The sequence below is a fragment of the Ictalurus furcatus genome, chromosome 17, assembly GCF_023375685.1.
Source record: "Ictalurus furcatus strain D&B chromosome 17, Billie_1.0, whole genome shotgun sequence".
In the NCBI taxonomy this organism is placed as follows: Eukaryota; Metazoa; Chordata; class Actinopteri; order Siluriformes; family Ictaluridae; genus Ictalurus; species Ictalurus furcatus.
The window spans coordinates 11,917,625-11,929,580 of NC_071271.1; the positions used below are offsets into that span (position 1 = coordinate 11,917,625).

The following is an 11,956-nucleotide window of genomic DNA, read 5'->3' on the forward strand; positions in this document are numbered from 1 at the left end:
ATGCCCAGCCAGACAACATGTCACATTACATTACATCTTCTACTGACTGTGTGAGCCCTGCCCAGGGGAAAGGAGTTAGCTGGCTCTGAGAGAGAGAGAGAGAGAGAGAGAGAGAGAGAGAGAGAGAGAGAGAGAGAGAGAGAGAGAGTGTGTGTGAGAGAGAAAGAGCGAGAGAGAGAGCGTGAAAGAGAGGGAGAGCGAGCGAGCAAGAGAGAATTTTTTAAGGTGACCCCCACCTAGTGTGTCTGAGTCATATTCGTGTTGGGAATTTGCCGAACTTGCCGAAGGCCACAGCAAATATTTGCTGCTTGAGTTGGACATAGTCACACCTGGGTAGTGGAAACAAGGAACAGCCTTTGCTACAGGCCAAATACCACAGGTGTTATCAATGGCGTGAAGTAAAGAACAATCCCACGGAACTGGAAATAAATCCAAATAAAGCCAAGACCATTTACTGCTCTGCTTTGTCATTTTGAACCTAACTAGATCACTAAATTAAATCTAAGATGCCGGAAGTGAAAAATCAGACATTCCCTCTAGTCAGTTAAACTTTGATTCCCATGAGATCTATATTGTATGTGGCAGCAGACATGTCACTAAACTATAGTCACTGATTATTAGATCAAGTTTTTATTGAACAGGTGACTGAACTCATGAGAGCGGAGTCATGAGAGGCATGTGTACAGTTTTACAACAAAAAAAAAAAGGAAACTCCTCAGCTGTTTGAAATTCTAACCTCAGGCACATTGTCATGCAGTGCATGTGCTTAAAATGTGGGCTGGTTTTTGATTCACGCAGCATTTCCACTGAAAACAAGTACTAAATATAATAGTTTCTAAGCCAAACATGGAGGAACTGTGTCAGACTTGTGTGTATCATGTCCTGGTTAGTTTGATCAGTACAGTGCCGTACTGCTATTTACTGTCTGAGAAACCTGCTGACATGGTAATGCAGTATCAACAACCATATCCGTATAAATATAAAACCAACTATAAAAACGTTTCAGTTACACCAAAATGTCTTCGGATTAACTACAGGTTAAATAGCACATGACTTCTGTCCATGAGAAGTACACGCTAATCTGACAAAACAGGAAATAAGTCCAAATGAACCCAAACTCATTTACTGCTCAGCTTTGTGACACCTCAGTTACTGGTGAGAAGAAAATTGAAATATTTTTGAAACCCCATATGTCTCAGGGTTGTTGTTTTTTTTAAGCTCACTATATTGTAGGACTAAAACCACAGAAAAGTCTAGAGCAACACAAAGCATTACTCATGCTTTTAAGTCATAGAGTATGGGATTGTCACAAATGGTGAATTTAAATAATAAACATCATGTAAAGCCACTACTGGTATTCAAATGAAAATAAAATGAATTGGATATTGGCACCTGGAAAATGATGGTGCTGCATGTGTGAGATAAAAATAAAAGACTAACAATTTGCACTATACTAACACAATCTTGTACTCTTCTCTTTTCCTAAGCCAGAATAAACAATTTTTTATAAATTTAGCTGCATATTGGCTGTTGGAAAAATACCTGGCAAAAACTAATGAGCTCTCAGAATGCTTAATAGCACTACACGCATTACTCCTACACTTCACACATTTGCTCAGCTCCATTTGCTTATCTTGAATCAGTTTGTTTTTCCACTAGATGGCACTGTAAGCATATTACAAATTCCACCGAAGTCGTTAGTCATGCCAGTTCTTCGTCTGTAATGCATTTCATGTCACAAGCCATTACATTTTATTAATATAAAATATTCCGCCTAAGTTTGTCCACTTGCAGCCTGAAAGGATTCTGGGTTTTGAAAAGCCATGGCAAGGCTGATTCCCATTCTCAGTTTTTCTTTAAACGAGATCTCTTTGATTGAAGAGGCAGTGTTAGGAATTTTCAGTTTTACCTCAAGTGAATCAAGACTTAACAATTACTGTCACGCCAGCTTCTCTTTAAAGGACAAATCAAATTAACCTATTAACTCTTTTTTCTTTCTAGGCACCATTTGAGCAGGTTTTAACCACCTACACATAAAACATATAAACAGCATATCATAACTACATAGCAGATTGATTCACAGATCTGGTGGTGTTCCGATAAAAAAATAATAATGCTGCAGACTTGACAGGTAATTTATATGCATCTAAAAGAGGAACTGCTGGGTTCAGAGATCACTGAAATTTACCAGAGGCAGATTGAGAGCAGAAGAACATAGTTTACAGAGACCTTCACATCCAGTCAAGCTCACAAACATTTGCTCTGCTCCGACTGCAGTCTACATCTACATTGCGGAATGTCTGATTTAAACAGAGTCATCACTGAAATGAATTCTGGCTAGACAATAAATCACCTAAGGCAGTGGAATTTTTTTATAGTTTAAATCTGTACAAACCTTCCACCTACAATACTGTTTTAATTAAATTAAAGAAATGTGAATCTCAAGTATATGATTTCAGATCAATTCTTTTAATTAAACTCTTTCATCAAGCATGTAGATAATTTAACAAATAAAAACAGATGTGACAGTAACACCACGTTACAAATTGTGAAAATTTTAAAAAAGGCTGGCACACCAGTGTTTTCAGTGAAAAACCACAAGCTAGTTTGACCCATCGCAAAAAAGAATGCTATAACCCTGCAACCTTAGTGTGGCCAAAAAAACCCAGTAGTTTCCGACAACTACTTACACACAACATAATATATCATACAACAAGGCAATCATAAATATCCCAGCAGTCTCAGAATTATAGCACAAACGTAATAGCCTCGTGATAACGTTACAGCTCATTACTCCACCTACCAGAAGCTGCACATACTGAGAGCATTACCTCATGGAAAATTCTGTGTTTATCAATTTACATGCAGGATGTTGTAATGGCAGTGAAACAGACAACCGCCATCCAGATGAACATAAGGAATAGATGAGGGAATGAGATACGGGAAGCACCATGTAAATCGTGGAACATAAAGCCCTGTTACATGACTACTTCTTTATCTTACAGTAAAGTGCTCGACTCATTCACGTATACAGTCTTATATATGCAGATATATGCAAATCTCCACCACAAACCAACATTCTGACATATGCCTGGTATGTTCTGATATGTTTATTTCTATTAAAAAACAACAACAACAACAACCTCCTCCAAGCTGTATGGCAGTAATCATCATCTGGTGTAAGACCTCTGCCAGTTGTAGATGGTGTGGATGTTGTGTGAGCAGACTGGCAACTTTTTGTAGGTGCTCACGCTGCGATGGCGGAAAACCTTGGCACCCACGTTCACACCACGACATCTGGCGGTCAACTTGGCCCGCTCTTCGGCGGCAAAGAAGTCGCTGGTAGCCCTGAAGAACTCAAGAAGGGCTTGGTGGCTCCAGAGCACAGGTTCTTCACTGGCTGTGCAGAAGCCACAGTGGCCTCCACTTTCCGTCAACAGCAGGAAGAAGTGAGGGTTGCTCTCAAACAACTCTAGGGGTAGCGTGGACTGAGTTTCACCACGAATCGGATCATCACGGCTGCACACGCACAGCACCGGGATTGCCACCTCGTCCACGTCCCTCAGTGCATCATTGCGTTCCCAGTACGCCTCCCAGGCTCCTTCAACTGGTGCCTCCTTCAGACCAGACTGACAGAACAGTGCCTCTTCCATGGCCCTGAGTGAGCGGCTGGAGAACAGGCTGTCAGTATGGACCAGCTCCCCCAGCACTGTTCTGTACCTGCAGGAAAATTCCAACCCAATCAGTAAAGATTTTGTCCAGACGAAAAAAGCAGGCTTCCATATTTAAAATTGTTTATTATGCTACTGAGCAGACCAAAAGCATTACAGAAATCAATAGCACTGGATCATCACCGTTAGCACAGCAGGTATACAGTTACCGACTGTAGCTGTGTATGTTCCAATACATAATTTGTCAACTCGCCTTCACTCCATAGTCCCATCTCAGACCATCTCTTGTATGTATAAAGCGACTCATAGTAAAAATCTGCCAAAAAATTCTTAGAAATCAGTGAATTTACTTAGCAATGTACAAAAATTCTTTAGCCAATATACAAAAAAATGCCAGCTTTACATCAAATCACAGGTTCATATTAAAATGTGCTCTTTCTAATACTTTATAGTGTATGACTTATATAAGAGCTTTCTAGTAACATGGCAGATTGTGTTTTGATAACAGGAACTATCTTGTCTTGCAGATGTTCTGTAAAGGGTTAAAAAGCATGCCCTTCTTTAATAAATTAAAAACTGTATCCACTGGCAAATCCACTGGTATAATAAGAAGAATAAAACACTTCAGGATGTGCTGTTACTGGAACATAATCAACTCTGGGGTGGTAATAGTAACTGGTTTGTCTCAGGCTACATCACACCACCCTATCGTTAATTATTTTCATAAAACAGCATGTCATGTCAAGTTTTATTCCTTAGTTATTCAGTGGTTTACTCCCATCTTTCAAAAACATGCCAGTAGGTGGCTACACTAAACCGCCCCTAAATTGTCTCTGGATCCACAGTGACCTTGTTCAGGATAAATCGAATACTGAAGATGAATGAATGCTTTTGAGATTTAGCCTGCTTTAGTGATGATAATTGATGTAAAGTCATGTAACTGTCCTTTGATCAAATGAAAACTGGTGGAAAAACACAGGGTTGGGTTAGACTTGGGTTCAACCTGATTAGTTGGATGAAAAAAAATATAGTTTGCTATAGGATGGCAGGGGCGATTAATAATTCATATCCAGCTGTATTACATATTGCAGTACAGTACAAGAAATGATTGCATGCCAGTCCGTACAGGATCTCAGGAAATTTTTGGTGACTGTTGCGGCCAAAAATGCTTGATTTTGCTGAGGCTTTTTAACAAATTTGCGATGCAGCTTACAGAGTTCTTTGTGGGGTTATTTTGTGGAAAACTACTTGAATTGGCGAAATGGCAATTGCACGAAATTGTTTTGCACAGTCTTTCACAGTGATGTTTGTTGGTAAATGAGACCTTTTAGCTGTACTCATGTTCGACACATGTGAATCAAAGGGGGCTTTGGCTGAATGTGTCTTGTGATGATGTCACATGATGTATCTTGCCCAAATCTGCAGAAAATCTGTGGTAATTTTTACAAATTGCAAGCTCCTCCGAATATTGTGAAGTTTGCCTGATTTTGAATTAATTTCTGCGATTGCAAAATCACAAAATCCTTGAGACTGCAATGTACTTTTAAAATTCTGGATGTAGATAAAAAAAAATTTTTATAAAAGAAGCCATAAACAAATGAAATAGTCCATTATTTCTTTTTTATAACAACTGACTCTATTAAAAACCATACATAAAATTCATATCAATATTGGTTTTGATGCATTGGTTTTGGTGACTGGTCACTCAAGCAGAGCCATGACAGCCAATGATATTGTGGTTATATATTTATGAGATCAAACCAAGAGAGCAGCCAGATAGATATGATGTGCCGGAAATGGTTGTGTCTCTATCATCTGGAGTTGCTTTCTATTTGATTGCTAATTAAAACTGTGAGTAAAAAGGATAATTTCATGCTCAATCTGGTGCATCTTTTTGAGAACTGCATCAGACATGAATTGCAGCACATGCTCTCTTGGGAAATAACGGAAAATAGTGGATTATAGATATGGATAGCGCTATTTCAGTACTATCACCTTTTACTACTCTTTAGGATTGTCTTGAATAATTGCCCTTAAGGTTAAACATATTTTGTATATAAGCCTATGTGTAGAGTAAATTAAAAAAGTAAAAGTAAAAAAAAGTAATTTTTGCCACAAATGTTTACTCTGAGCAGCTTTATACATACCAATCCAGAGGTCACAGAGTAGTGACACTGACAAGGTAATTGCGTAATAGTGTGTGTCTGGTGCTAGTACATGTGGATCAAGCCTCTGAGGTTTTTCAACAACTGCCTACTTTATTCCCATACTTTATAAGTTAGTCTACCTTGTACATGTGCACACAGAGACTACAGCTCAGCTTTGATCATGCAAAGTCATCTAGTATTTCATCAGTGAACAGTTCATGAGTACTGAATTGGTTTTGGCTGGAGATTTCAGTTGGTGGATTCTCTCTCAATTCAGCATTAACACTGAAGTGTTTAAAACCACCAGCAAGCCATGGCATAAACACTACCACAGTAGTATGTCAGTGTCATGGTTGTGCCACCAACCAAATAATATCTGGTCAGTTTCATTAACATTAATGGAGGAGGTAGACAGGAGCTGGCAAATTACAGATGGGCTACAGTCAATAATCACATACCTACAAAGTGCACATACAGTGCCCTCCACTAATATTGCCACCCTTGGTAAATATGAGCAAAAAAGGCTGCGAAAAATTGTCTATTGTTTAACCTTTTGTTCACAAAATTCACAAAAATACTCTGCTCTCATGGATATCAAACAAATGCAAACATAATACAGGTTTATCCAAACATTATATATATATATATATATATATATTTGTTACCACTGTATATGGTAGGTGTACCTTATAAAGTTGCCACTGTGTGCATGTGCGTGTGTTTGTGTGTGTGTGTGTGCGTGCGCGTGTGTGTGTGTGTGTGTGTGTTATAAAGGATTTGGGGAAGCCTAGCACTTCAAAATGTGCAGCAGACTTTTTTAAATTTTTTTTATCTATTTCCTACCACAGCAGCATCTCTCCTAGAATATTTTGTACAACTTTGGGGTGTATTAAAGGTTTCTTGAAAGTCACATATTTTTAAAAAAACGCAAGGTTTCCCCAACATTTTACAAATCCTAGTACACGCTGCCCAACCACAGAAGTGCATTGTTGATTAAAGATGTCAGGGTAGATTCAGCAGTCCTGGAAAGCTGAAGAATGAAAAAAGGCCAAGCAACTTTTTTCAAATCTTCAACCGTCCAGTCTTGGTAAGCTTGTACCCACTGTAGCCTCGTATTCCTGTTCTTGACTGACAGAAGCAGAAGACCCATGTGGTCTTCTACTGTTGTAGTCTATTTGCCTCAAGGTTCAACTTCTTATGCCTTCGGAGATGCTTTTCTCCTCAACACAGTTGTAAAGAGAGGTTATTTGTGTTACCTTAGCCTTCCTCTCATCTCGAAGCAGCATGGCCATTCTCCTCTGATCTCGATCATCAAAAAGGCATTTCCACCCACAGATCTGCCTCTCGCTGGGTGTACACCGTATAGCCAAAAGTATGTGGACACCTGACCATCATCCCCATACATGAGCCTTCATCAATCTTTTGCCACAATGTTAGAAACACATGACTGTATGTGATGTTTTTGTATCCTGTAGCATTACAATTTCCCTTCACTGGAACCAAGGGGGACACAACATTTTCCTGACAAACCCCTGTGCAAAAAGTGAGGGTTTGCCAAGGTTGGAGTGGAAGAACAAGAGTGGCCTACGCAGAACCCTGAGGAACACAGATTGCACCCCAGGCCTCCTCTCCTGACATCAGTGCCTGACCTCATTAATGCTCTTGTTGCTGAATGAACACAAATTCCCACAGAAATCCACCAAAATTTAGTGGAAAGCCTTCCCAGAAAGGCGGAGGCACATACTGTATTGGTGTGATGGTCAGGCATCCACATACTTATAGTGTATTTTGGTTAGATGTCCACCATATAGTGTATTTTGTTTTGCCATTCTGTTGTGCATGAAAATCTGAAGAAATTAGCAGTTTCTAAAATAAAGTGAGCAGTGAATTTATAATACAATGGAATAGTGTGTTGGAAGTGTTTCATTTTACTATACCTGCTAAGGCAGACCTTCTGATAGAGCAGGAGAACCCAATGGAAGGGCCAGCCAGGACCACTCTCAAACCAGCTCTGACAGCGGAAGATGGGCGACAGGCAGGCAGCAGCAGTCACATAGCTGGAGGAGCCGCACTCTCCCAGGTAGGACAGAAGTAGACCAGAGCCAGTGCTCTCACTCACCGCATAGAGACGGCCCGCAGGCTGGCGGTAGCGAATGTACCGTACTGCCTCTCGCAGATCGGCTGGGTCCCCAAACTCTTGTAGTTTGATTGTGCTGAGTGGCGTACCATTTTGACTGCGCCGGTTAAACACCACAGGGAGGTAGCCATGACTCAGAGCTGCCTCACAGAGCTAAGGAGAAAAAGCATACACCGTCATGTCCCAATCACAGTGGGAGAGAATCTAAAAGGATGACACACAAAGATGAGTCTCTTCCACACATAAAAGCTTTATGGCCATGATAAAATAAATATTCCACTACATAAGTGTGTGTGTTCGAAAAAGTTTTTTTATCCAGATGCATGTTACTGACCCAGATTTATTTGAAACAAACCAACCAGAGGACCGTGTAATTGCAGTCAGTGCCGCTGAGTACTTTTCCTGTGTAAATCAGGCACATGGGGAATTCTCTCAAGACACTGAATAGCAGCACTTCTGCTATGCACCACATTCCTCACATGTTCAACAAGCCAGAGAAGCAGAAAAGCAAGCATTCAGTCAAAGAGACAGAATAAGGTCAATGCTGGACTTATTTCACCTGCTCTCCTAATTACAGGACAGGGCACAGCTCTATTGTACAAGACACATTTGCTGCACTTTTGCCTGATGCCACCCATCACAGTCAGCAAGACCAAAGCAATATCCTCTAAAGCGGTCATCTTTTTGGCTGGGGCATTTATGATGATAGTTCACACCATAAGTGATGCTGGCTACGATGCTGTTCTGACAATCATCATATTAAAGTCATAAGCACCATCTGAAACACAGCAGCAGCATTTTCACACATGCAAAATAACATCTACTAAGGGCAAAGGTTAATCTACACCAGAGTGTAAGTTTGCACACAAGGGAGAGGAGCAACAGTTATAAACCATCACTCCACCACAAAAAAAAAAACCCTCATGGAGTTAATTTAATAAAGCACTCTTAGGTTCTATCGATTTCAAAACACTCTGATTTAAAAAAAAAGTTTTTAACCAGGTGTTTTCAGCTTATAAATTAGATTTTATGTTATACCGGAAATAGCTTATCACTGGTGCTTGTGTAACAGTATCGACTCCATTCAGGGAAGGAAGCGCGATTTGAATCTAAGTAAAGTGAGTGCAGTAAATCAAATAACCACAAAGACATGAACAAGCAGGCTTTACTGCTTTCTTTCTTGGTATCAATCTGACCACAGGGAAACTTGAGCCAAATTCAGATGTCATTAAACCCATGATGTTCAGATTTGTACAGAAAGGTATGTACGAAACAGTTTTCAGGAATGTTTTGGTACAGGAAATAGGTGGAAATATCAAAACTCAAAGAGTGAGCCTTAAGGCACGATTTTTCATATGGTATCATGTTATTATCCTGTCCAAAAACTCATTTTCAATCAGCAAAACAGCACCACAGATCTGCCAAGCAAAATGAAGATAATGTCTTCCATATTTGACTTGATAAATTCATTTTAACCTGAATATAGCACTGTGTCAACACAGAGTTGATGGTAATTGCGCTCAGCATGAACCTGAGGTGAAAAAAATAAATTGGCCATAGGCATTATCATCTTGTAACCTAATAACTGTACCATAAGGTTACTCTCTCTGCATTTCCACTGAAGTCACCAAGAGACATCAGGCTGCTTTTTTTTCATGCAGTCTTCTTCATGAATGCAACACACTGGAGAGTCAAGATCTAATACGGAAAAGCTTAATTGGCACTTTGGCGCAACAGTGACAAAAATACTGTGCACTGCATGCCGGAGGCATCATTACAGTCAAGCTTACATGACATGCCTGCTACTGGAACAACAAAAGGACAGCAACCCTCAATTGCTCTTGCCACATTGTGTGGTGCACGCCAACATCCACAGAATATTTCTGCATATCATTTCATTACAGGGAGACTGTAAGGCTGTGAACTCACTTTGTAAAGACTGCAGCCTTATGATGCAAGTAGAGCATCGCTATCCAAATCAAATAAATGCACAGCAGGGGGATCTCAAGTCTCCTTGCAGCAGTGATCCACCTCATATAGGTGAAAGCAATCCAGTGACAAGAGGCAGACACTTTTTTTTCAGTCATGCATTTTGATTTTGAGTGTGCACTAATTTTCCCCTGTGTTATAGGTCACAAGAAGTAGATCATATACTATGTTATTATGTCTCATTATTATAATGTGATGATGATATGGTCTTTATCAGGATTATTTCATGACTATAAGCTCTCTGTCATGATCATGTTATGCTTTATGACTCTTTATCCTGACTATATAGTGTACACGATACCATTTGATGAATAAAACATTAGCAAAATAAAATAAAGGTCACCCAAACATACCACAACGATACCACACCATACCAAGCGTACAGTATCATCCCACACAAGCTGCTGTGGACGACATAGCATGCTTGCTTTGATAGATTTTGGAGCTTACCCTTCTCATGCACAATGATGAGACCGGATACTGATTTGGAACGGACATTTCCGGACAAACCAGAAAATTATGCATCATTTTTTTTTTTTTTTTTTTTTTTTTTTACATAATCTTATTACCTTCAAGACGTTCCTGGTGAGCTTTCCGAAAGAGTTGGGAATGATCAGAAGGATGGGGCTAGATGAATTACTTGAAGTCCTCCTCCTCTTAGGACCAACAACAGCCCAGTCTAGAGCTACCAGGCCGTCGTCACTCAGCTGTAAATAATCTCGGATGAAATGCACGGCGCAGTCGTGCGGCCAGAGAGCGCCAAAAAGCGTCTGCAAGCACGGACTCGCCCGCCAGTGCCACGCCGGGTTCGGCACGTATTTACAGAAGCTCGCGCAGTGTTTGAGCAGGTATTTGGCGAGTGCCGAGGGCTTGCAGATGAACGCGACAGGGGCTGATGATTCACCTGCCGGCTCGTGCACTTTAACGGGCTCTGTCCCAGTTGCACACTCCGATGCGCTCTTCTCTCCTCGTGCGATTTCAGGCCCCGTTAAAAACGCTCCCAAATGTTTGAGCACTGGCCAGAACGTGGCCACCAAGAGGAGGACACAAACAACGCTGATCCATTCCAGCATTTGAACGGCTTCTCAGAGCGAAAACACTGAAATCCAGCGGCAGTGAAAGCGGAGGTGGGGTTCATAAAAAAAAAAGAAAGAAAAAAAGAGACACCGATTCACCCGAAGCGTAAAAGCCAAAGCTGTGAATCCATTCCCTTGATGAAAGCGCGCTCCATGCGCTCAGACCTCTGTGGGGAAAGTCTCGAGTGCGCTCCTCTCTGCTCCTGCAAGTTCAAACAACTTTTAGAAGCTGATGCCTTTTGCTCTGTCCTAACTGATTCACTGTAACCGATTCATTTCTGGAGCAAAAATAATCTACAGTGGTATCCATACGGCATAAAATACGCGTTTTAAATCAAGCCAGTGTCCAACGTTGGCGCCATTAGGTTTTGAAATGCAGGGCTCAGTGTGTGTGTGTGTGTGTGTGTGTGTTTGCTGGAGCTCAGTGCAGGAGCTCTTCTCACGCTGTCAGCGTTTTTAAAGCCAGCAGCAGGCGCCTTTCTCTCCACCATGCAGCATATATCTGTATAACGACTGCTCTTGCTTAATCCAGTCCCAAGCAGACATTTCTGTTCAATCGCATCCAAAGGTGGTCCACAAAATCATCTCGATCATAAGTATAGTGGAGTAAATTGTCATTTTGCCCTTTATGTGATCAGTACCTTTTTACAATTTCAAAACTTCAGGAACCCCTGAAGCACAGGGAGAACATGCAAGCACCATGCACACAGGGCAAAGGCAGGATTCGAACCCCCAACCCCAGAGGTGCAGGGCAAACATGCTAACAATCAGTAATCAGTAATGTCAAGTGCTTCATGAGAAATATGAATCTGGGTCAGGAATTATCAATGGCTTTGAATAAACTAGGATACTTGTTTGTATGGGCTGCTATGTACTGTATCCAGGGGCCTGGTATAAAACATAGAAGCATATAAAGAATTGAGACTGGGGCTGATT

The 11,956-nt window shown here is 40.8% G+C and overlaps 1 protein-coding gene across 1 annotated transcript; it reads right to left on the reverse strand.

Moving 5' to 3' along the window:
- Positions 1-1,129: 1,129 nt before the first annotated feature.
- Positions 1,130-11,571, reverse strand: abhd15a (abhydrolase domain containing 15a). The gene is made up of 3 exons (XM_053647561.1): positions 10,514-11,571; positions 7,756-8,108; positions 1,130-3,720 (listed from the first exon to the last, which is right to left on the reverse strand). Exons 1-3 carry the CDS (start codon positions 11,015-11,017, stop codon positions 3,171-3,173), a joined length of 1,407 nt encoding a protein of 468 aa, XP_053503536.1. The 5' UTR covers positions 11,018-11,571; the 3' UTR covers positions 1,130-3,170.
- Positions 11,572-11,956: the final 385 nt, after the last annotated feature.

Coding starts and splice junctions, on each gene's coding strand:
- abhd15a (XM_053647561.1), bottom strand. CDS start 11,017: ATGCTGGAATGGATCAGCGTTGTTTGTGTCCTCCTCTTGGTGGCCACG. Junction 8,109..10,513: donor TCACCAGGAACGTCTTGAAG/GTAATAAGATTA, acceptor TTTTCTCCTTAG/CTCTGTGAGGCAGCTCTGAG. Junction 3,721..7,755: donor CAGAAGGTCTGCCTTAGCAG/GTATAGTAAAAT, acceptor ATTTTCCTGCAG/GTACAGAACAGTGCTGGGGG.